At 36.3% G+C, this 27133-nt stretch overlaps 1 protein-coding gene across 2 annotated transcripts; it reads right to left on the bottom strand.

Annotated features, from left to right (window-relative positions):
* Positions 1-870: 870 nt before the first annotated feature.
* On the bottom strand, positions 871-26388 carry cers6 (ceramide synthase 6). 2 transcript variants are annotated; one of them, XM_033987315.2, is made up of 11 exons: positions 26054-26388; positions 25179-25284; positions 24976-25106; positions 19833-19890; positions 16229-16279; positions 15563-15655; positions 11039-11167; positions 9769-9875; positions 6529-6685; positions 5371-5394; positions 871-3234 (listed from the first exon to the last, which is right to left on the bottom strand). In XM_033987315.2, the coding sequence occupies exons 1-11, from the start codon at positions 26221-26223 to the stop codon at positions 3061-3063; spliced, it is 1200 nt and encodes a 399-aa protein (XP_033843206.1). In that variant the 5' UTR covers positions 26224-26388; the 3' UTR covers positions 871-3060. The 2 variants fall into 2 exon arrangements, with proteins under 2 accessions (XP_033843206.1, XP_033843207.1); XM_033987316.2 differs by lacking the exon at positions 5371-5394 and having other exon boundaries at positions 2785-3234; positions 26054-26351.
* Positions 26389-27133: the final 745 nt, after the last annotated feature.

Here is a 27133-nt window from a genome sequence, read left to right as displayed (position 1 = left end):
TGTCTGGGGTGGAGGAAGTGTGGGAGTCCCTGCTGAAACGAATAATGTCTACTCCATCAGCACAGTAAACAGCAGGCCACGATATTAAAAGGCCTTACAGTATATTATGAATAATTTTAGTTACTACTTAGCTTTTCTTTCCATTAGTGCAGCTAAAAACAATGAACATGTCTTGGCAATACTTCATACAAGCTTCAGTAGTTGTGAAATTTGTTTATAGAAAAATTGTACATTTGTTAATTAAGTCCATATATCTTACTTCATATATTTGATGTCTTCTGTATGTACAGTTGTCCCTCGCCACATCACGGTTCACCTTTTGCGACCTTTTGCATGCTTTTTTACAGTGTATGAACGTGCATTGTCTTCTGTGTCCTGATTGGCTGTCGGACTGTAGACCATTGTCCATCAGTCTCCTCCGTGCCGTGTCTCCTGTACAGTACAAAATGTGTTCAGACAAATTTACATAAATGTTCGATTGACACTATAACAGAGTAGCTCCAGGACAAAGAGGCACGGTCAGAAGAACTTTAAAATATGTGTAAGTCAATATTAATTAAACAAGAAAGAAATGTGAGAAAATGTTAATGTCTGTCTGAGAAAAGTATATAAAGTGTGTGGTGAGGGGTTTTACAGCCTTAAAACATATAGAATTGTAAAAATAAAGCTGATTTCACCTATTGTGGGTTATTTTTAGAACATAACCCCCGAGATAAACGAGGGACCACTGGATTTAAAATGTAGAAAGTACCAAAAAGTCATTCAGTGTTTTCTTTATTTTTGCTAGAGTGCTTCTGGTAATGCATTCAAAAAAGTAAATAAATACAATTTGCAATGTTTATACATTTTATTGAATAATCCAAACAACTCTTGCATCATAACAAATGACCTTTTTAATGAAATGCTCATACCAGAAATGTACAAGAATACTTAACAAATCGCTCAGAAAAGGGAATACAGCATCTAGCCATAGTGATCCAAACATGTAATACTGTTATTGACATCTCATACTAGTGTGACATGGAATCGAAAAACAATCTCCGTACATTAATCGTGAGTGAGACATCGTCACTTTTTGGCATATATTTGTGGGGTGTGGCGGTCAACGCAAACCCAGTACTGATCAGCACTTTTGAAATACTCGAAATGTGTCTGTAATTAAAAGATCATTCAACACTGACGTCAAAATAGCGGTTTGACTACCATTGGCAAATATATCATTATAAAAAATAAATAACATAACAATATTGAGACAAACATAAGAAATCGTACCCTCGGCTAGCGTGCCCGTTGACAGTATGTAGCGGTACGTAGCATGCCAAGTGCTAACACCATGAAGTGGCTAATCTGAATGAGATGCACATATCAATAAATATGACAGAAATTATAAAGAAAAACAGAACTCATTAGAAAACTGTAACATACATTGGGGTGAAATAACTAAGGCTTGCCTCTTTAACATTTTCCATCTGATTTGGGTCGTTTTAGAAGTTTAGCCAAAGTTTAATCATTGAAGACGGGCAGTGATAATCGGGCAATACTGAACCTCATGACCAATTTCTTTTTAAAACGATCCTGTAGCTGATTTTTCCCATGTATTTGAGCCAAATTTGTATAGATATATTGTCTAAGCATCTGTTGAGGACAAAATAAATCCACTGCGTTCTGTCTGCACCCAAATTGAAAGCATTTTTACTGTCCGATAATTAGGAAGTGCACATTAGCATGCTAGTGTTAGCTTTACCTTTGAGGCAAACCTCTGCTCTGGCCTCAAAGTTATGAAAAGTGCTTATAAATTCATTGCTGTGAATTATTAGGATGCCAGGAGTGTATACGATAAGTGAGGAATAACTTCGTACCACTGCAAAATGTTAAAAGTGAACTAGTTCTGTTTTAAGATACTAAAAATAGTAAAAATCAGGTACAGTGCCTTTAGTTAATCATAAGTGTTTGGCGTTATGTTAAAGCGAGACTTATTCAATTAAGACAGAGAAAAAGCCAATTGATTTTTATGTGTATTGTGCACCTGAGTGTTCTGCAAAGGGTTTGTGCAATGAAAACAGAACAATGTCTAGTCTGTTTACCAAAAATTGATTAAAATTCTGTAGTGAGATCAATGAAACACTTAAATAATTGAACCAGTCTGTTGTTGTTGAAGAAAATGAATGCTAGTTATTGCTTTGAGGTGAATCCACTGAATTTTAACAATGCCCATGTCTTGTTTTCCCTTTGACTCATAGTGTTTAATTTTACTCATGCTCCTTACATCACGGGACATATTACAGTGTTATAGTTCCTCGTTGCCCTATGACTGCCTTGGGACTGGTGTGGTTGTAATTGGGTTTTGACTTGACTGCAAAAACATTGGTTAAAACGAATGAATTTAAAATATTTACCGTCTTACGAGTAGTTTAGTGGAGAAGTAGAGATACTGACACAAAATCCCAAATAGGAGAAAGTTGGACTTACTTCTGATTAGTTTTAAATGGTACAGATCTATACTGGAACTAATATAAAGCCACCATAAAAATATTAAAGAAACGATTACTATTTAGTGTTGAAATTTGCATTCTTTTAGTATTGTGGTATCAAAGAGGCTTTTTTTTGGTATTAAAATAGACATTGAAATCTTTATATAGTGATAATGCTACTTAGATTTATTGAAGTACTTAGTTTAAATTTATTTCATTTGTCTAGATTTTTGGATCCTCTGACCACTTTGCTTTTATGGCCAGTTTATTTTTTCTGAATTTTGAAAAAAAAAAAAAGAAATAAATAATCGTGATACTTGACAAATGACTTAAAAATCTATTCGTTAATGCAGTTTTCTCCTAATTTGTGATGCAAGTATGGTTCTTTTAAGGTCTTTCTACCCATCAGACATAGATAGTACGTGTTTACACCCACTTCATCTTTAAATGCAAAGAGGACTCCTTAGCCTTTTCACCCCAATATTCCCATAGCAAACAGGCAATGCTCTTCACATCATTCACTCATTCACACACATACAAACAATGGAAGGTGTCTGTAGCATGGCTCCAGTGCAGTGCTCTCCACAGGTCAGTGTTCATCGGGATACAGCGCCCCCGTCAGGTAGCCGTTGGTACCGTGGCTCTTGTTGGTGCCGTTGGTGGCGCTGCTGTGGTGCCTCTGATTGGCCGAAGGAGGAGGAAGAGGAGGGCTTTCGTCTTCATCCGAGCTGGACTCAATGTCGCTGCGGTCGTCTTTAGACACCTGGATCAGAGAATGTGACAGGATCAGCCGAGTTACATTCCTCATTATCGTGGATGAGCTGATGTGATAAATGGTGTCTGGGATGGAAAAATGTGAGCAAATATTAAATCAATATATAAACACACAGAAATTAAAATCTCAGCTATGAACTAATTAATTTGGGCAATATGATTTGATGTAATTCCTTTAATACGGCAATCTAGTAATTTAATAATGAGTCAATACATCAACTTGTGGACCTGAGATTAAAACGTTAGGTTTAATTGGTTCAACTTAATTTTATCCTCAACTAGTTGACCAGTGGTAGAAGTACAATTTTGTTAAGTAAAAGTACAGATATCGGAGCAAAAAAATATATTTAAAAAAAATATATATAAGTAAGTATCACATAATTTTTTATATATTTTTTTTAATCTACTAAGCTAAAAGTATTAACATACGCCTTTAAAAAAGTACTTTCAGAGTAAAAAAGTTTTTTGTGCAGATTTTGAGGTCTTATAAGGTTTCAGATACATTTATTTTGATAAAGTTTTGTTGCGACTGAGGGATTACACAGATAAAGATAAAAATTTGTGCTTGATTTTTTTGTAGCCGTTTTTATCAGTATATTTTCGCTTGCTCAAACCACAAATGTTTTAAAAATAAACTCTTCAGACTTTTCAGCAGGTCTCAAACTGCAATAAATACTTTTGTAAATGTTTTAACTGGACTGAAAAGTAAAAGTACATATACCTGCTCTCAAATGTACTTTACTATTTTTACTTCCAGCACTGCATTGGACATACTGATAAAAGGGAACATTATGTCTCTATAACTCCTGTTACCTGGAATACGTACTATTCTCTTTTTGTCATTTTATCTAGAAATTCTGAGTCCATCATTTCCACTTTCTGCTCTTTTCCTCATGATACTGCAGCATATGACCTTGAGGTAAATGCATTAGAGATATTCTGTGATGTTTAGATGCTAATTGTTTATGTTTATGTGGAGTTAAGACGCCCCATGTCCACTGCAGCGAGTCGGTACATGATGTTTAAAGTTGTGCTAATCAAAAGCTCATTAATTTAGAGGTGTAATACAAACCAGGACAAAGTGCAAACACAGTGTTACTGCAAGTCAATTTTAAGTTGCAACAGTAAACCATTGTGTCATCTGTAAACAAGCTGTTACATATTATACACGCTTGAATAAACAAAAATGTTCTCACGTTAATATTTACACCATAATAAGTATCTCTCAGCAGTTGTTGTGTTTAGTTGAATTTGTGTTTGCGAGTAAAAAAAAAAAAAAAAAAGAAAAGAAAAAAACAAGGTGGAAGTTATGTAAAAGCACTGCAACAGATTTTTACTGTCTTAAAATACATAGAATTAGAATTTTTCGCAGCGGTACAAACTTATTCCTCACTTTTATACACATTTCTAACACAAAAACTAGCATGCTAACAGCGCTACTTTATAATTAGATGCGGTCAGTACACAGCTTGTACTGGGTCAAAAAAAATTAACTTTATAAAATTTGAACACATTTGTACAGCCCCTTTGTTTGTTTTTTCTGTGTGAATATGATAAGAACGTAAGAGGGTTAATCAAATATTGGTTTTATTGTCATGTTGATGTATTACTAAAACTACTTCTAAAACATTTTACAAGACGTGAAAGGTTTTTACTGTTTGTATTTTGGTGTCCAATCCGATTATCTGAAAGCAGACTTCCTCATATTGGGTTGCCAGATCCTGTGACTAATGCCTTTCTATATTTGTCGTTAGTATGTGACAAGTTCCCGGATTCAGTTGTATTGCAGTTTATAAACCAGTCGCACATTTTACCACAATCATCTTTAGTCAACTCAGATTCATATCACATTTTATCATTACCGAACTGGACCACTTCCTCTTTAGAGATGGTTACTGACGTCAATTTCAGACCACACTGGATCCATTTTTTTCCAGTTACTCTTTAAATTTAAGCACAAAATACAGCTAATGATTTGATTCAGGATGTAAAGCGTGCACAGTTTTGGCTTAATCCACAGATGATTCATGCAGAAGAAAAAGTGAAAAATATAAAACCAAAAACCATCACCAGAAAAAAAACAAAAACCCAACACACCCACTAGACTTGATGAGGTTGTACTTACATGTAGCGGATTCCACTTTCCCACCTTGACGTTAGCGTGGAGGACAAAGACAGGGTCAAAGGTGGCTCAATGACACTAGTTTTAATAGTATAGTAGTAGTATTAATATATACCAACAGTGTATTGTGTCACTTTGAATTCTAATGGGTTGGATTGGATGATCTGGTAGTAGAGAGATGGTTTAGTTTTAATTCTATTGTAGAATTTAACTGTCTTTTTGTACTAGTTTATGGTTAAAAGCACAGAACTTGATTTTTAGGTCTTAAAAAATGTAAAACACAGCCCTATTTCATTTTAAATACTTTGCAGTAGCCCAAAGTTACTCCTCACTTACCTCATGCATTCTGAGCATCCTAATTATTCACCTCGCTGAGTTTATAAGCACTTTTCACAACTTTCAGAGGCCAGATGGAGTTTTGCAGTGACAGTAAACAACTAGCATGCTAAAAGTGCCTGTTCTGATTATCGGAACAATAAAACGCTTTATAATTTAATGCAGATATTACACAGTAGACTTATTTTGATGTCAAGAGCTGCTTCTACAATGTATATACCAGGGCAAGACAAGCTTTGCTCAAATACATGGGGAAAAATGCATAAAGGGGCTTTAATCTCGCTATGACTGTCAAAGTTTAACAGCTTCTCCGTTTAACAAAATTCAATAAAATCCAAATAATTCTCCATTCTGAGTTACAAAGTAGTGCAATTATTCAGTCAGACATTAATAATTTGTGTTGGTTATATCAACTTTGTGTAGCTTTTCCCACACAAAAAATAACAAGATTCAGTTTATGAATTTATTACATTATAAGGCTACGCAATTAATCAAATTTGAAGATTGAGATATAGTCATTTCTAATGTTCAATAATCAGTTTACAGCCTTCTGTCTTCTGTCGGTCAAATCATGTGGTTTGGAGCAGAGTTTGAAGGAAGAAATTAGACTGTTTTCTGTGATAAATGGCAGTGGTTTAAAAGTCAGTATTGCTTATGCTAATGAAATGAAGATTGCATTTTTTAAAATTAGTTTTAAGATGAAAGGAAATCGTTATCAATCACTATGACAAAAAATGAATCACGTTTTTTTTTTTCATTTTTGTCATATCACCCTGCTCGGCAAACCATTCTAGAAAGTGAACATGACCTATTAGCGCGCCTCACCTTTCCTTTGGAGATGGCTCTGCAGGCTGTTCGCACGATGAGGTAGGACCAGAAGGAGTGGAGCAGCTGCAGCAGGAGGAGCAGCAGGTTAAAGAGCCACCAGGACGGGTACGGCCCCACGATCTCCCAGCTCTCAAACAAAGTGGTGTTAAGAATCCTGTAAAAGAGCAGGCGTGAAAAAATGATCTTAGTATGTTCGGTCTCAAAAGATATCCAGTGATGAATGAAGTACTTAATTTTGTGCTGATACAGAGGCAAAAAGTAAAAAGTCAAGTAAAAGTATCACATGAAAAAAAATCTACTAAAGTAAACGTATTTAAGTGCCTGTTTAAAAATGTTTAGAGTAAAAAGTAAAAAAAGTATTTCACACAAGTATTGTCAATTTGTTGATTTGTTAAATGTAGTAATATTGAGTAAAAAATGATACAACAGTGCCAATATAAATCAATTTCTTTCTCAAATTTTCTTATGAATTGGTAAAAATAAACCCTTAAATTATATGAAAAAGTACTTCAAAATGCTCTCAAATATAGTTAAGTAAAAGTAAAAATAAAAGTATCTACTGTACTTAAATAGCATCGTATGTTCCACCACATGTGATATCACAATATTTCAGGATCCCTATAGTTCAAATTTGAGCTGAAGGTCAGAATTCAATAGTGAAATTAGCTGTTAAACTGTCAGATTGTAGATTTGTTGAACTGGTTTATGGGTAATATCTCTAATTGTTGAAAACAGGACATGGAACAAAAGCAAAAAGGTCATTGTCTTCTCTTTCATAAATAAACAAAAGTGAAATTATTTTTTCACATTTGCCTCACAAAGTTGCCATTATTCACCTCCAAAGACGTGATTGTTGTTGAAAACACTTAAAACCATGAGGTTAATATGAGCGACTGGTGGACACAATCTCAAACAAATATTGATATGGTTCAATATTTCTATTTTTTTATTTTGGATATTTCCTCCAAAAACTGAATCTCTTATTGAGACCTCTGCCCTCCATCTGAGATTAAGCAGTTGTTAGTAGGTACAGCATTTGCCCACTAACCAGAAGTATAGTGGTTCACTCACTCCCATATTCTTTCTGTATTTTTTTTTTTACTTATTTTGTTCATATATTATTACTATCTGATTTGCTTTTTACAAGTATTTTAAAGAAGCACTATGCACCTTTTCTTTTATATGTTATTGCTTTGCCTGGCATTAAACCACATATCTTTATAGAGACAAGCAGGTGATGCCATCAAGACAAGTTACAGGTCAGTTCTGTGGAGGGTAGACCCCAAGAAGAAATTAAATTACTGTTGCTGAGTTACTGTTTCCAAGCAATTTGTTCCTTGATAAAAATAAAAGTTGTCATACTATGGTTGTGTCCTTGACCAACACTTCAGTCCACCTTGCATCAATGTGTAAATAGTTTCTTGATGTAAAGTGTAATGAAAGTTTCGCCAGGAAGCCTGTATTGCTTCCTGTCATAGCTGTGTGTGTATAATATAGTAATTATATATATATATATATATATATATATATATATATATATATATATATATATATATATATATATATATATATATATATATATATATATATATATATATATATAAACATACACACACCCACACACAGCTATATAGTATAGCTATGCAATATTGCTGCCACTTTACTTATTTACATTTCATATATCTACGAGTTTGACACTTCTCTCATGATATACGTCCAGTGTTATATTTATCCTTGAGCAAATTCTTGCAAATGGCTGTCTGTGAATCATCCTCGGGAAACTGACGCCATGGCAACGGCTTTTACAGTAATGACAACTTTACTACTGCTGCGATGGGGGCTGCCGAAAATATGTGCTTCACTGTGTGGAGGCAGGAAAATCTAACTCAAGTGTTCACCGTATTATTTTGAAATAATCTGAGACATATATTTAAAGGATTAAAAGCAACTCAGGCCTCAGCAAATGTGTTCAACTCTGCAAACTACAGGAATTTGACAATTTTTAAATGCGTGAATGTAATAACTACGGTACTTCTGAATTCAATGGGATTCCAGCCTCATTCACTTAAAATGGAATTTTGGGGATCATAACCTGCTCCAGGGCTTTGAATAGGGATGAGCCAATATGGGATTTTTAAATTGAAGTAAAGCACTAATTAACTTTTATTTTTGTAAAAAATAGTAACAAAATGTGTTTATCTAGAATAAAAATAATTAGTAACATGTTTGTGTAAACATACAGCCCTAAGATATGCTTCTATTTCAATTTTTAACTCATTAGTCTGTTCAAAAAGTCAGACAATGGGGGAGAGACAGAAAAGTATTGGTATCACAGATCCACAATACTGAGGGATACTGAACCGATGCATCACCCAGAGTTCTGAAGAATCATATTTTAAAGGTACACTATGTAACTTTTGTGGAGATGTTGATTTGTCTGGAATGTTCCACAGTATACCATAAAAACTATGGCGACAAACAGGTCACGCCACCAGACCAAGTTACAGATAAGATCTGTGGAGAGGTGACCTTAATTATAAGATGGAAGAATATGTATGTTTTTCGAGGTATTTTAGCTATAAAACATCTACAATTGAACAAATCCAAGTTAGTAAGTTTGATCCGATACTAGGCAAAACAATAGCATCTCCATGGAGACAAGCAATTGCTGGATCCTCCACCCGAAAAGTCACATAGTGCACCTTTAAAATGTTTAACTGCACAAAAACATGTATGCTCTGGTGTTCCTCTATTATTTTCAGACATCAAATTATTTTACCATCATAATCTAGGTTTAAAAATGCTTCCAATATATTTAGTTGGATCAATTTGTAAAGCCACAGAAATCATTTATTCCCTCAGAGCTCCGTTGAACCCGTGATGTCACACTTTCCCCATTGTGAGGAGCAGTGGATGTGGCAAAACTGAAAATTCCATGATCGCTTGACAAAAACGCACCGACCACAATGGCTTGATTTTTATTGGCCAATTTATTTGGTTTTCTCCCGTCGAGGTTAAAGCTGCTGCCGTATCCATAGAAACTATTACTTAGCAACAAAATTCACGGCAATGTGTCTCAACCCCTCACTGTAGAGAAAAAGTACTATGAAAAAAAAAACACTGGCTGATGCAGACGTGGGAACCCAAAAATAACTTGGCGCTTTGTGTAGAATGTAAATGGAAGGGTTTGCGAGCAGACATTTGGGACGAAGACGAGGAGGGGGTGGAGGCACTCACCAGACGGGGTAAACTCCCAGTCTGGAGCTGATGAAGAGGATGGCGAACATGGCAAACAGAAGGTTGCACAAGATTTGGCACTTCGCATAGTTGGCCATTTTGGCAGCCTGGAAGAGAGGAAAGAGAAGTGGTTTTGGCAGGAGTTGTTTAGTTTCAAGAATCTACTGCAGTGATTCTGAAGTTGTTTTTAATCAGTCACATTTAACTAACTACACAGACCGTTGAGCCCTGTTTTAGGTAGGGTTAGTTGTATTTTAGAGTTAAATTCTTTACTACTTGTTAAGGCCTAGCTAAAATTTAACACGATATTTGGTTAGTAGTGTGGTTCTTTGGTGTTGTACTTGGAAATTATTCAAATGAAGTTGGAATATCAGTTACTGAATACTATCCAGCAATCTATTCTGCTTATATATGACTTTATTTATATATGGCCTTCAGTTTAGCAGTAGGCTTCATTAATAACACCCCAATATTGAGACGGTGAAGAAAAATCCCCCAAAAAACATCACACTGACAACATTTGCTTAACCCAAACAACAGTATTAGTAGTAGTTATATCAATTTTAAAGTTCACACAAGTTCACAAAATATTTCAATAACAAGAATATATTTTTTGAAGGGAAAATATATGTATGATATATTTGTTTAAGCTCAACAATTATCTCTTTTCAGCATAAGGGTTGGATTTCTCTAAGGGCCATGAGCTCTGGGCACAATTTGCTATGTTCAATTCTGATAAAATATGAAAAAATAATAATAATAAAAGGCTTTACCAACATTGCTCTGTAAAATTGCCATTCCAGTACTGAGCCAGATTTTAACTACGACTAGACTAGTACCAACCAATCTCATCCAGGACTAATCCACAATTAAAGCCAAGTCCAAAGCATAATTAAACAAGGACAACAAACCAGGACTGAACTAACTAACGAAATAACACAGAATTATTAAACCAGGTCTAAACCACGACTGAACTAGTAAATAATAGAGCTCATATTTTTTTTAATATTTGTACAATGGGCTATAAGCAGAATAGGCCCGAAATAGAAAAGTATTAACCATACAACTACCAAATAATTATCATGTTGTTTCTGTTATCATTCTATTAATGTACTGTAAAAAAGTGCCATCTAATAATTCTACATGTTAATCCCTTGTTAGTGTTTTATAAATAATACTCCCCCATTGGCCTGGCTGTGAGAGAACCAGCTCCTACGTCTCCATACCATAATTATTTTCCATAAGAGTGTAATGCTGAATTGCCACTGACCTCTATGAGCACATCAGCAGCATCGTGCAGACACATGACTAGCGTGCCCACCCGCGCCATGTTGTTGACGTAGGAGAAGGTGATGAGGGAGATGGTGGCCGCGTGGTGCACCAACATGATGGGGAAGTCCTGCCGGCACAGCAGTCAAAGCAAATGTCACGTCAATGCATTTAAAACAATCTTATTTCAAAGCAGCTAGTTTAGTTACTGCTACACACACAGGGACAAAGAACGGTAGATGTGGTCACTGTAAGTATGTTAGGTTGGCAAATAGGCTAGCTGAACGGGTGTAAACTTCAACTTGTTCAGTTGATTTTAATATTTTAAAAGGTCCTATATTTCAGCCATATTGGAATGTTGTTATCTCCTCAAAAACCCATAGTTGTGTTTTGTTTCATTCACACATGTTTGAGTAATCCTGTGTTATTAGGTTCTCTCCATCTCCAAAGCAGAGTGGTTGGACACTCCCTTAGAGATAGGCTGAGGAGCTCAGTCACACGGGAGAAGCTTGGAATAGATCTGGTGCTTCTCCACGTCAAGAGGAGTCAGCTGAGTTGGCTCGGGAATCTGTTCTAGATGCCTCTTGGACGCCTTCGGGCATGTCCCACCGAGAGGAGGGCCAGGAGGGGACTACAGAGGGTGGGAATACGTCTCTCGGCTGGAACTGGAGGAAGTGTCTGGGGTGATGGAAGTCTGAGACTCCTTGCTTATACTGCTGCCCCCGTGACCTGGCTCCTGCTAAGCGGTAGAAAATGGAGGGATGGACATCTCCAGAGCTCAAAATACTGTTCCACCTTGTGACATCATCAAGTGGTAGTTTTGAAGTTAAGAGGTATTTTTAGCCTAAATCAAACTGCTTTACTCTACAACAGGGGTGTCCAAACTTTTTTCATTAAGGGCCACATATATAAACACAGACAAAGCTAAGGGCCGATTGAGGGCCATAGACTGGTTGCCAATACAGTGAATACTTCAAATCTGTGTGTTTATGACAAGTTAGACTGAACCACTAGACCTTTATTCATGCCACATTCATGACACATTAAATATTTTATATGAGCTTGTTAAAGTACATTTTCAGAAATGTACAGTAAAAAGTACTGTTTAAAGTAATATGGGCCAATTCACCTGGAAGCTTGAGGGCCAAGGAAAATTGGTCTGAGGGCAGCATTTGGCCCCCGGGCCACAGTTTGGGCATGCCTGCTCTACAAAATACTAAAATAACCAAACAACTAAAAGTTGTTGCCTTTTGTTCAGTTGAGACTACCACATAAATTCTATAATATCATCTAATGCACCAATAAGTGAAGAAGTTAGAAAGAGGTAAAATAATAGCTCTAGCTTCAACGTTTGGCAGTTCCAGGGCTGAAATTATTCAAAAGATTCTAAAGGTTTATGGAGCTTAAAAACACAGGGAAGTACTTTCTGTATCACAAGGTGGAACAGAGCCTAATTATGCAGGATTTGTGTGTTAAACATGTGTGAATAAAACAACTCCAGGTATGTTTTAGATGAGGAAACAACATGGCATAGCTCAAACATTTGTGCACTCTAGGCCCTTTTAAGTTGCTTATCTTTACAAGCTGTAAAAAAGTGTTAGAATAGTTTGTATCTGTGAGTTTCAGAGTGATGAAATATAAAACATTGTCAACACAATTATCAATTCAAAATCTGATTATTATTCGCATTGGCATTTAATACCACACTGTGGAAAATTCTAGACAAAGCAGAACCACCACCAAAAAACTTTAGAGCAACTTAAAATAACATCATAGCCAATCTGAGCCTACATAATCGCTTTTGCAAGTTGATGTCACAAAATGTACTAAAGTTCTTTCATGAAGTGGTTTGATGAAGTTTATAATGAGGAAGAGACACTGCATGCTTCAAAGACTAATACTGGTCTCCCATAGAATACCTATAGAACTGCACGCACATCTCAAGTACCCAGAATGCATTGCCGCATGGTGGCATAAATCTATTTTTAGCAACCCAAAAGAAACAGAGGTAAACTGTGAGCATGTAGATGATAGAATACACTGTGATGTACCAGAAAATAAAGGAAAATCCAGCACTAAAATGAAGAGAATTGATACTTTGCAGCTGATGTCATTAGCATTCCCTGGGGGTGTGATGCTAACTATAGGCACTGCTCTGTCTGAAGCTCCTTTAGGCTTGAATCTGAGCTTTATTTTAGCACAATCTGACTAGAAAGAGCTGACTTATTTAGAACTACAGGTGCGAATTAGCCAGCAGTTTTTCAGTTGTCACTCTCATTTTTGCTGAAAATAAAACTAAACGAGGCCATGAATGCTCGTCTTCATCATAGGCTCCTGAGAGTGTTGTTTAAATCCATTTTGTATTTTTTCAGATCTTAAAGCCTATTTAGTTGTATTTGTAGGTGTGCACTGTGTAACTACTGCACATTCCACCATAGACATACATACAGAACCACTCCAGCGTGATGTTATTGCAAAGTATCAATAAAACGTGATTAGATGCAGTGCAGGGAAGACATACAGTACTGGAGGATGCATGGGGAGTAGAGGACCTCATCAGAGTAGGGTTGTGCATGAGAAAACTGAAAGGAGAAACAAAAAACACACAACATGCCAACAGTCAACACAAAGATGATAGAGCAATGCATTGTGGGAGAGCAGGAAGGCATGCACATGCACACCCAGTGAACCCAAAGTGACACAAACAGAGGATTTATGGAGTGGGTAATGAATGCAATGTGACGTAATGTAGTTTGAACAACAGTGAGGACTTCTACATATAAAACAAGACATTATTTTTATGTTAGAACAGGTAAGTGATTTGACATTATATTAAAAATCAAATTGATCTTTTCATTACAATTATTGGGTATAAACCTTTTTTTTTTTTGCTATGTAAATTCTTGTTACTGTGAGTTATGTGATTATTATTGGGAATTTATCATCAATATGCAACTAATCTACAGTGGTTGAAAGAGTACTAGGATTTGTACTCTACTCAAAGTACAGTTTACAAGTACAAGTATAGCTGTCAAAACTGAACAGAAGTAAAAGTAAAAACAATTCGTGAAAAATTATACTCCAAGTACAAGTCACTTATCAACTCCATTTTAGTAGTATTTTAGCTTTTGTACAAAACGTGCTAAATAAACAATGTTAAACTGTATTACATTGTTAGAGAATATGCAGATTGTAATTTCAGAGCTCTGGCCAATTAGAACAGGTGATGCAGTGCTGTGTAATTTACTCAAACTTCTATGATGTTAAATGTAGTGAAATACACTGCAGGGCCAAAAAAAAGTCACACACTCTGATATTTCGTTGGACCACCTTTAGCTTTGATTACGGCAGGTATTCGCTGTGTCATTGTTTCGATTTCGCTTCTGCAATGTTACAAGATTTATTTCCATCCAGTGTTGCATACATTTTCACCAAGATCTTGCATTGATGCTGGTAGATGCTGCACAAAGCCTTCTCCAGCACATCCTAAAGATTCTCAATGGGGTTAAGGTCTGGACTCTATGGTGGACAATCCATGTGTGAAAATTATGTCTCATGCTCCTGAACCACTCTGTCACAATTCGAGCCCGATGAATCCTGGGATTGTCATCTTGGAAAATGCCCGTGCCATCAGGGAAGAAAAAATCCATTAATAACCTGGTCATTCAGTATATTCAGGTGTCAGCTGACCTCATTCTTTTAACACAGACTGTTGCTGAACCTAGACCTGACCAATCGCAGCAACCCCACATCATTTGCTTAGTTACATCCAGGTGGCAACTTTTTCTTGGCCAGGCAGTGTACATGTTAAGAATTATACAAAAGTACATGTTTAAAAATCTATTTAAAAATTCCAGAAAAATGTGTTTAGTTAAGTAGGTAAGACAAGTATAATATATGATACAAAGATATAAAAAATAAAATAAATGTGCAAAATGTGTAGCAATATACCAGTTTAGATTTATGTGAAAATCTTGTCTCCTGGGATTTGTCTTGCTCCATGCTACCACCCCTGGCAATTTAACACTGTGACAAATGGGTCATGCGGTGCAAAAAAATAAAACAAAAAAATCAGATTCCATGCAAGAATGCAAGAATTCTATGGTACAAATGCAGGCCAAAAGTTCCAAGAATTTCGAGATCAACTTTCACAGTAGAAAATGTCGCAAGATTATTTTAGACTAAACACAGTAACTTCAAATTAGATTTTTTATATACAGTACTTTTACTCATGACTGATTTGAAATAGAACTGCAAAGAATTTAACAAAAATAAGAATCCCAGCTCTATTTACAACAAAGACTAGTTCTGAAAAGCGACACAACTTCTGAAAGCATTCTCACTATGATCCCACTGCCCTGGAAATGTTTTGCTATTTCACACCTCACTAACAATACTCCGAGGTAAAGAACGATTGCACACAAGTGACGAGACAACATATCATCCAGTTATTCTGAAAGTGACAAAAGGCTTGAGGGGAAAAAATATAAAAAACAACAACTTACAAACTGTATCCTGGTCTTACCTTCCTCCTTATGTCTGTGAATTGAGAAAAGAGTAGAGACAGGTAGAACGACAACTCCAGAATATAGTAGTAATGGATGTCCACTGTCAATGGCTAAAACAAAGTAAAAAAATAAAAATATACATAAGTATACAAGTACAAATACGCTGAAAGTGCATATGACAGGTTAGATTAGTTAAGATTTTACAAAACAAATCTTACGTAGTTCTTTCTAGCTTCTTAAATTTGATGAAGTTTATAATTTTACTTCCTGGTTGGACATAAATATGACTTAAACTACGTAAAGGTATTTCCATAACTGTTACCTAACAACCATAGCGTTAACAATGACCAAAACTTGTTTAATTTGCACGATGCTTATGATTAAACTAATAAATTAAACCTTTATTTGTTAAATCCATGTTTAATCTTTCCAAATATTGCCTTTCTTATTCATAAATCATCTTGATGACATAGGTAGACATATTCTGTTTGCTCAATACTCATCGCCATTTCCTCTATTCTTGTGCATCTCTTCAAGTTTATTCCACAAACTGCCACACTACTGATGTAAATCTATGATAAATACTTACCACAGGTGCTATCTCACCAAACCGAGAAATAATAAGACAACACGAAAACCTGTCACATGCACTTTAAACTGCCTTTATTTAGACATAAAATTACCTGGTAGGGATAGTTGTACCAGCATTCTTTAGTGTTCCAGAGCCACGGCGTCTAGGGTAAAAAGAGAGACCAAAGATGACATAAATGCCAAGTGAATTACGACACAACTTGACAGAGCAGACTGGCTGTTAGACTGGTATTAGGCAAGGCAAGGCAAGTTTATTTGTAAAGCAGAATTTGTACACAAAGTAATTCCAAGTGCTATTTTCCTGCCTGTTACACATTATGCTACATCAACTTATGATGACTTTTTAAGCAGTTTTTTTTTCGTAATTCAGTTTGATGAGTTTATGGCAATTTATTTCAGATTAGATGAAAATGTTTAGTGTGAAATATCTATGCAAAACATGCTCCACCATGTTTTAAAGTCCCTATATCTCCACTATATTTGTTAAATTAAAGACACTTGATTGTTACTGTCTTAAAAACATGAAAAACAATTAACATATGCATTCAGAGTATACTAATTATTAACTGTAATGAGTTTATAAGCACTTTTCACAGAGGCCAGAGTGGAGTTTTGCCATCACGGTAATAACAACATCTAGCATGCTACTTGTGCCCTTCCTGATTGAAGGACAAGAACATGCTTCATAATTAGATGCCGACAGTAGACAGCTGACTTACTTTAATCTCTTAATATATTTGTCTGTAATCTGAAAATGTAATTTCAGTACCAGATTGCCTTCCCTCCCACATTGACAATAGCCATTTTTAGCACCACGTTCACAATAGCCATGCCGCTAATTTGTCTTTTACAAGGCAGCATCCTAATTGTCACCAGCAGGGGACGCCAAACAACATAACGTGCTTTCTTTGTTTTAATAAATTTACTTTGCACACCTTTTAATGACATTTTATAAAGTACTGTAATAAAGTAAAGATGTGTTCACACTTGTCCTTGTTGGGTCCTGATTTGAGCCCTGTTTAGTCCAGATATACACTTGGTTTGGTCCTGTTCTAGTCCTGGTTTTGTCCTGATCTAGTCCAGGTTAGTTCACAATTTTAGTCCTAGTTTATTCCTAATTTTGTTAGTGTAAGTCTCCTATAAACCTTTCCAACCAACCTGTATCCTGTACGAATTCATGTTTTTGCCTTATATATCAACACACTGCATTACCGTTTTGTCATACCACGGTGCTTAAAACTTGATTTTCCGCTTGTTTCTTTGCTGTTATTATTTATTCATTTATCTAACTCAAGTAATGTGAGAGAGCTGTTTGAAAATTCAGCCTATGCCTGGTCTCTCAGTCGTTCTAACGCACAACACTGAGTCATGTTTCATCAGCACATCAGTGTATAACATTTGATTTGATCTTTACAATCAATATCATACAAAGTGTACATGGGCAGAATAGTTCGTATAGTAGCTACTTTTAACTGTGCACTGAACAAACAATAATTTAACAAACACAATTTATTGAGAGGTTAAGATTATGAATTTGAGAGTCACTGGCCTATAACAAAATACCTTTTCTGTAAGTATTTTGTGGGATCCAACTCTGAAATGTATAGACATAAGTACTCCCAAATGTAGTTATTTCTTATCTAATTTATTCTCACAGATATAGTGCAAGCCATACATTTAAAACTCAATTTAGAGCTGTCTTTGTACCATTGTTTTAATCAGTCCAAATACAGGATTTTAAATGCTATATTCCATCATGTTAGTTTTGGTTTAGTTCAAGTTTAAATCTCCATTGAAATAGATTCATTTAATGCCATAGTGAGGACAATCCTAGGGAAATAATAAATCTCCATGGAGACACACATGTCGCACACCCTCCAGCAGAAAATCTCCAGAATGCACCTTTAAATCTAAATTATCAGAGGAATTCTCCAGTCTTGGCTTAGTTCTCATTTATTGATTGAAATGTAAAAATAGACTTTGGTGCAAATAAGACATTTTGAGAAGTTCATTTTACAACCTGATTTCATACTAGTTCAGAACTCGATTTAGCCCTGTTTTAATCTTATACATTCTGGATAAAACCTCTATTGCCTGTGCACACACATGCCTCTGTGTACCACCTGTTCTAAGAATACTCCAAAGACACAGCAGCAGAGCGGTGCAAAGGAGCCAAAAATGAACACTGTACAAACTGCTTGGTCATGCTCCTTCTTTCACACTAAAGATATGTGCCGCTCTGCTATCTCTACTCTAATGTTATCTAATGTATTCTTAATGAGACCAATTATGTGAATGGGAATACTCTCATGGGGCCACACAGACAGTATTTAACTTCTCAAAGATGGTGGTTTTGGGTCAAGTTTTCACACACTGCTTTGGTGGTTAAATATTCTCATAATTTTCTAAAAGCTATTATTTTTGATGAATAATTTATATTTTTTTTCAGTTTAATGTTGTTGCATCTACAAGCTATTTTATTATATTGTAGGAATGGATGATATATCGCTTCGACTATCGCTATTGACTGATACAGATATTTTTTTGGCCAGTCTGTGTGCCCATGTGTCATTCCTAGATTGTACTCACTGCACCAGATTTATCTTTTTGAACAGAATCATGAGTAAAATGGAAATAAAAGAGCATTATATGGCTGTATGGCACAAACATGTAACAAAAAATTCCACAGGTTTCGTTAAGTTAATTATAATTAGTGATCTTTACTTCAACTTAAGATACTTTTGTGGGTTTGTATCGGTCCAAATGTCGATTATCAACATCAGCTCAAACAGTATATACATATTAATAAAGAAAAAAGGAACAAAATTTAAAAATGAAAAATTCCATAGCATCCCGTATATTTTGTTTCAATTATAGCTTTACTATTTACCAATTTTGTTTTCATTTATCCTTTTTCTGTCAAAGTAGTCCAATATTTATTTTTTTACTCCATGGAAACAATTTAAGTAACTGCATAATACTTGATCTGGACAAAAAGACAAAGAAAGTTTAATTGAATGTTGACTACAGAGAGAAAAACAGCTCTAATAATATTTTCAAGAAGCTGCCAGCTGGCACCATTACAGTAAAAGAGTTATTTGGACATGGCTCAACAGACTGCGTCATTGTCAAGTATTTTTAGTTGCGAATTGCAGTTATTTATTTGGACTACACAGTGTTTTCTTTCACTGTAGCTTTTCCTTGAGTTACCAGCAAATACGTTAACTCAGCTGTTAATACAGGCTTGGATAGGGATTTGGTTTTACACATGATGCCATAATAATTATTTATCAAGGCTTGGGAACGGAACAAAACAGGAGCTTGAGAATTCTTGAAGCAATATGATGAGATAAGATAAACCTTTATTTGTCCCATACTGGGGAAAAAAGAACAGCAACGCAAAGTTTAAGAACAGCAAGAGAATAAGAAGAATCCAATATGCTAGTTGTAGGTAATAGCAATCTCCACATTTTAAATTTTTTTTTGTAAAATATTTTCTCCTGTACATAGGCTTATAAATATTCTAAAAAGTATTTCATTAAAATTAGAAATAAAACTATTGCGTTTCATAAAGTTGAGATTCAAAAAATGTGTTTTCAGTAAAAGATGTAATATTAATTTCTATTTACTGTGGACAATAATACCTAACCTGCGCTATATGTATAACACTTTGAAAATGCTATGAATAACACATACCTTTTTAAGAAAACGGACTCCGTAGGTGAATATGTAAAGATAGAACGTGAACCTCCACCTGAAAGACACAATAAGAAAAACTGTCAGTTCAATAAAACAGTATTTATTTGGGAAGTTAAGTTCGAATGGTAGCAGAGCCTTCGAACTCGCAATAGGTTTAGCTCAACAATAGCCATTATTAACTTAACCTGCATGGTACGTTTCATTCATCACTCCAGTCTGACCATTTTTTGTTCCTATAAATTGGAAGTCATTTTGGAACCACAGAGGTATTCATTCAGACATGAGAGAGCGGGAGGCAAAAATGTAATCTTCTTACAATAATTAGTCCAGATTTATCGCTAATTTTTAACAGTACATTTGGCAGCGTGTGGGCACGGCTGGTGGGCTTACAACAGCAAAGAATAGAATGGATTTTGACCAGTGCTAAAACAAGAGCAGATGTTATGACATACTATGGCGTGCTTAGCGTGGTTATTACGGGATGTGGGCTTACATACATAGCTGATGATGAATGAGTGAGGGAGAGGTGGAGGAGAGATGTGGATGTATATAGCAGTACGCAATGCAAGGGTTAATTCATTTGTTGCTATCTCTTTATGAGCATGTGCTTACAGAAACTCCTGGTAATATTAATGAATCAGGAAGTGATCTATATCAAGTCAACTTTTATGCGGTTATCAAAAAAGTATATATTTTTGTTACATTTTTTATTGAAATGAGGAAAAAAAATCAGCTTTCTGTGTTTTTGTTGGAAAGATTACAGCACAACTACAACAAAATGAGTTGCATTACAATTAACCAATATGCTATGGCACGTGTCAAACTCAAGGCCTGTGTGCCAAATGTGGCCCTCCACATCATTTTATGTGGCCCTCGACAGGGTAAATTAAAAGGTATGATTGTCTTAAAAAGTCATTTTATCAGGAGATACGCAGTTAAACAGCCATATTTTTACATCTAGGCAAATGCATATGTAATATTTGTAACTTGAATATGTAATAAATACAGAAACAGTTTATTCACAAGTTTAAAAAGTAGTTAGATTTATTTTACATCTGGCCCTTTGAGAGCAGCCAATTTGCTGATGTGACCCTCGGTAAAAATGTGTTTGGTTTGGCTCTATGGCTGTCTATAGCTACAGCGACCCTTGGGCCAGAAACAAGGTGGGCAAAGTTCCATGCCCAACAGTGCTGCAACAATATGGAATACAGGTATAATGGGAATCAAACCGTCAACCTTCAACAGAGTGGGCACTGCATTTGTTATGGTTGACAATAGCAGCTTTATACGTTTGCTTCTCCCGTTTTTAATCTACATTGTGAACTAGTTTGTAATTGGTCAGATTTTTATGCGAAATGCCCTCCCTGTCACTGTCAGACAAATTACTGCGCTTAAAAAGTGTCTTACAACAATATGCCCAAGGGCATGGATCAAACCGGCTACCCCCTGGCTCTTACAGGCTAATACTTAAACCTCTACACCACCACCACCACCACTCTCCTTTAGTGAGACTATTTAAGCTGACTTTTTAAATGCTATGTACATCCTCTCTTCTTGAATGTAGATGTATAACACAAATGGCCCAAAAGCACTTCAAAGCTGAGCCTTGTTAAGCTGCTGACGGACTGCTTTTTGTCCTGGATTATAGAGCATGTTGTGGAGCCAAATGAACTGGACAAGTCTACCTGGCACACGCAGCAAAGCCCGTCGCCTGGCAACCGCCTCATCAAACCTGCAAGAGTCTTTTTCAAGGGCCACTGAAAGGCTGCTATAAATGTACAATTACAATGACTCAACCGCTTCCCTTCAATAGATTTTCTGAAGTCAGACGCAGCTGTTTTTTGCTATTATAATGTCTCTGAGTCAGTGCTGATGATAAGAGTTGGGTGTCTAGTTTTAAGGTGAGACAAAATTTCACAGTTTTTTATTTATTTCTTTTTACAATTTTAAGTTTTGGGTCAGTTTGATGCCTCTCTGAACTAGTGTTGTCACGATACTGAAGATTCAAACTTGATATTGTTATAAGAATAAGCTTGATACTCGATACCAAAAGGCTGTCAGTTTAACATAAAATAAATGTAGTTTCTTTATGTTACCATGTGATCTTATACTTATAATAAAGCAAAGTCATTTTAAAACTTTCAATTCCCATGTAATTTTAATGTGATGCTTTAAATACTTTTAGTTTTAGTATCGATTAGTATCTGATTTTGGATACATTTGACCATCCTACTCTGAACATATAACATAAAGTAAACGTCAGTCTTGTATTTAGCAATATTTGGAAAGGCTTAAAGAATATGTTGATACGCACGTCTACGCCTGACTCATTGAAGTAACTCTCAAAAAGTTACTGAATAAAACTGAGGCAACGTGCAATTTCAATTTAGACTTCTCTACAGTTGACTCAAAAAAATTATGTCTAAATCCTCTCTGTCAGAAATATTGCAGCCTGTCTAACAAATAAACTATTTTAAACTCAACCTTTCCATTTTTAATTAGTAATAATTATATTTATTAGTTTATTAGTACTTTATTAGTAAAGTACTAATATGTGTAAATAGATCCTGTAATCAATTTCAACATTAAAAAAACATTGCAAAACATTTCAAACTTTCAAATTGTTATCTCTAAATTCTAGTTTCCCTTCACTTACAGTTTCTCTCCTTAAGCGCTATCATTCTGTGTTGGTAAATGAACAAACCAGACAACAAGCCAGAACCACTGTACACAAATTCCCTCCGTCCTTCCAGCCCAGAGCTTGTGGTCAGCAGAAAAAAAATAATAAAATCACCCACAGCTCCACAGACGCTCCGTTCACCTTCTCTACACACCGCTAATTTGCTTTGATTCCACAGCGTAATTTTACTAAATCCCAAATTAACAACCAAAGAAACTGTAGCTTTTTTTAAAAATACATTGCCAGAAGGATAAAAGCTTATAGATTAGATTTTTTAAAAAAATGTGGACTAGCTAATCTTTGGACGCTATCTTGGCATAACTACGTGTTTTTGTTGTTAGCTTGGCTTCTCTTCAGTATCTACAGGGGGTATGGAAATGACAGACTGCGCGCGCTAGGTACAGGACAGCAGTAATGAAGACATTAGCAAACCTGGCTATGTTTCAACAAAGAGGAGATTCGCATTGTGTACAGCATACTGCTAATAGTAGCTAGCACCGTCGTTGTCTTAATTAGACATAAGGGAAGCTAAAAGAATACTTATCATTGGCTTATTTGTTCCTCCATCTAGGCTAAACTGCAATCTGTACTATAATAACTAACTGTATATTATAAATTGACTTAATTGAAACCAAAATTGCTCGAGACTCATCTTAACAGAACTTGTCAGATGCAGTTTTGTGTTGTTAAGCTGTTGCTAAAATGAAAATATAAAAAAGGTGTCGTAAAGCGATGGCTAGAATTTTTTAATAGGCTCCGTTAAGGTGTAATAACGTTTCAAAAATAGGTATAAATAGGTGAAAGTTACAGTTGAAGGGCAAGCAAGTTCAAAATAATTTTAAAAAAGGTGCAATATGTAGAGGGAGTGCCATCTGCTTGTCTCCATGGAGGTGTTTGCCTAGAATGTTCCCCAGTATAGCATTAAACTACCCGTCTTTCATTTATTAAACTACAGGTTGAAGTTAATGCTCAAAACTACCTTGAAAACATGCATTCCTCTTGAGAACAGGCTTGCCTCTCCACAGATCTGACCTATAACTTGTCTACCATTCTGTGGAACATTGTCGGCAAAGCAATAACATGTCCCTGGAGACGAGCTGGAGACGTGCAACCAAAAAAGTTACATAGTGCATCTTTAGTTTATAGTTGAATCTGTGGTTAAATATTGAAAATGAAGATCTCGCCTTGTTGTCGTTCAATTACTTTTGAAATCATAGAAAGACTGAGATTTTAATTAAATATTTAGTCTCTAACTAACATAGACTAGTACTGACCCAGATACTACATCATGCAAAGACTGAAGCTTTAATTTGTGCGTCTACTCCCTCCTGTCTGCCATGTAATTGAAGTACATTGGTGTGATTAGACAGTGGTGTCGTCCTATGCACCAGGGGCTCCTCGCTCCTCACAGTGTTAGACATGCTCCAGTCTGACAGATACACACTCACTCAGTACTGGAGTTTAACAAGGGAACGCTAACTAACTACAATCCCCTTGATAGCTTCACACTGTACTTTTGTATTGTAGTGCAGGAACAGTAGAGGATAGACATGTTTGACAAGGGAGTAGATATATTCCACTATTAAGTACATTCTAGCTCCTCAGAACAGTGACTTTAGATTGAAAATGTCTTCCGAATGGTAGTCAAAACGTCAAAACAGTAGCTTATTTTGCCGTACTGTGATATAGTAATACTTTTGCAGACTCAATATATGCAAATCAATATTCATATCAATATTAATGTTTTATGAAGTAGCAATGAAATACTGAAACAAAACTTACTGGCACCATTTTGAGATATACATTGTGAAAAGATTGTCTTAAATTATGCCGTTTTATCATGTCAATTATTGTATTGTATGTACTATTTATATACAGTAGATACAGCTTTGTCTATATTTGTAGCACCACGGATTTAAACTATTACTGCCCATTTTCCACGGCATTGGTAGGTCTACTATATTTATTAGGGTCAGTCAGTATCAAAACTAAATACTGAACAAAATAAATCAGATAAAAGGACAAAGTTAGAACAGTTTTAAATGTTTTTGATTGATATCAGTAAAAATAAAAACACATGATAGGATATAATTAAAGAAACAAAAGTGACAATGGATCAGTGTTTAGCGCTGTGGGCACCCAACCCGAACTTCAGAGGATTGATTCCAGCTCAGACTAAGTTATTTCGCTGTGTCCTTAAGCCTTTTTCTTTAAATCAGACTTGTGATTAAGATTTGATTATCATGTCAACATTAAACATACTTACAACAAGATATGTGTGCCTGGTAGGACTGTCTCCAGCACCACTTACTAACCAGTTTGCATAACGTGTGACAATGTGCCCACAATAATAAACTTCATTTTCATTTCTTTACAGAAAATCCATCAACAATATGTCATGCCTGTTTTGAATATAGTCAAATTAGCATTAGGAGGGTGTTGAGAGTTGAAAGTACTTACATGCTTTCACAAAATCGGGTAAGAGTACTGGGCTTCTCCTGGTTACGGCGTTGTCGGAACCAGCGTTGGATAGTCCGTACGTCCCAATCCAACTGCTTGGATAAGCCCTCCAGCCTCTTCTCATCAGGGTGCTAAAAATACATGGAATAATTCAAGTTTTCTATTATGAATGAGAGGGACCAAATTAGGCAATATGAACAGACCTTGGTAATAGCAGTGAAGACTTTCTCCAGGATGGCATTGGGCTGCGCCTTCTGAGGGCCATTAGCCTGGATCTTCAGGCCCATCGCACATGGTCTTGCAATGAACCTGGATAAATCATGAAAAATAAAAATTGCATTTTAGTAGAATAATAGTGGCAATAATTTGAAAGAACTGATATATATTGTAATTGCTACTGTCAAAAAATACAATACCCATTGACAAATCTCTTTCCATTTGGTCAGAAAACTACATGTGAAAATAAAGTATTTTTGAATCCCTCATAAAGTCAACATATCCTATCTTAGGATATGGTTATAGTGACAAACAAGTCTTTTGTAGACCCTGGTAGATCTACAAACCTTATACATGGATGCTGTCTGACCTTGCTGTATTATTTACAGTTTGACAGTGTTCACTGCTGGTATAAATATTGAAGACGAGGGAGAGTTTAGAGGAATATTAAGAACTGTGTGTCCCAGAGGAGTCCTGACCCACATATGCATACGCCTGCTCTGACCATCACCTCGCTGTATCAGTGACAGTGCAGCATGCTGGACTCCAGCAGCACTATCTGTATTCTACCTAAGCACACCGGGCCACAGGGGCACCTCTGATGTGAGGATGGGCCGGGGTCCCGGTGCGGGCAAGGTACAGGCTGCACTGTGCACAGGCATCAGTGCAGACAGTCTGTGCTGCGGGCCTGCAGAGGAGCAGGATCAGCCTGCTGATGTGTGAGAGTGAGGGCTAACCAGATAAGATGCCATTGTTTAGGTACCAGACTACCACACGGAGGCGCGTGCCAGATCAGTCACTAAACCCTCACAGCGGACAGGAGTAGGTCCTAGTGAAATCGTGGCCCGGTTTATTCACCCACCGTTCGAACACGAGCCGGATCATAAAGATGCAGAAAGCTAAAGGACACGCCAGATACAGGTCTTCGGCTTGCGGGAAGGTTGCTTCCTCTGTGTTCTTTAAGTCAGCCCAGGTCACGTTGTGAGGCAGCCAGAACCTCTCGTTCCAGAACCAGGCCAGGATCCCGGACATGTCTCCGCCGCGGTGCCTCTCGGAGCGGGCAGAACAGAAGAGGAGGACGGTCTCTCTGATGGGAGCGTGGACACTACTGTGGGCTGTACCGAGGCTGTGATGAGCAGATATCCGCGGAGATCCGTCCGCTTCCCCTCACCCCGGAGGAAGGGCCGCTCTGTCCGCGTCTGCGCTCCTGATTGGTGCTGGGACATGTCACACAGCGCCACCGGAGCAACCAGGAGAGCCGGCTCGGATCATGGGGTCTGACCGGTCTGCTGCGCGCTGGAGAGGACCTCTTTTCATTTCGTTTCTTATAAATCAAGATAATAATAATAATAATATAATTATAATAATCCTTAAAAGCCAAATGAGACATAGACATAGCCCTCTTAGAGTCTTTGAATAAAAATAGTCCAAACGGTGATTCTCAGACAAAAAAACAACAACAAAAAAACCAAAAACAAAAAACAAACAAACAAACAAACAAACTTTGCCCTGTTTCTAATTCATCACATATTTCCTTCCTGTGATATAGGCCAAGAGCATCAGTAGCTCTGCATGGATCTATTAAAATAAGTCATCAGTGGCGTTGTTTAGTAGGCTTAGACTAACTGAAATTGCATCATCTTATTTTAACACATAACCTTATGTTTGATTATTCAAATTCTGTATAAAACGTATTATTTTATCAGTGTAATTTTCACTTAATTTAAGAACTTGTCGCTGTTCTGTGGCGGTTTGACTGAGGTTATGTATCTGTCATTTTGAAGCAGAATGACTCCACCTACTGGTCAATATTAATAACTGCATGTGCTCACCTTTTTGCTTGGATGATATGAGAAACGTGTACTGCTACATTTGATAAACTGAGTGGAATAATAGGCTACTGTTGGAAAACTATTTAGTCTTTTTTATTTTATGACTCTAG

Source organism: Periophthalmus magnuspinnatus, chromosome 21 (assembly GCF_009829125.3).
Source record: "Periophthalmus magnuspinnatus isolate fPerMag1 chromosome 21, fPerMag1.2.pri, whole genome shotgun sequence".
Classification (NCBI taxonomy): Eukaryota; Metazoa; Chordata; class Actinopteri; order Gobiiformes; family Gobiidae; genus Periophthalmus; species Periophthalmus magnuspinnatus.
The sequence above is the reverse complement of the archived record's forward strand: the minus strand, read 5'-3'. Positions and strand labels throughout refer to the sequence as shown.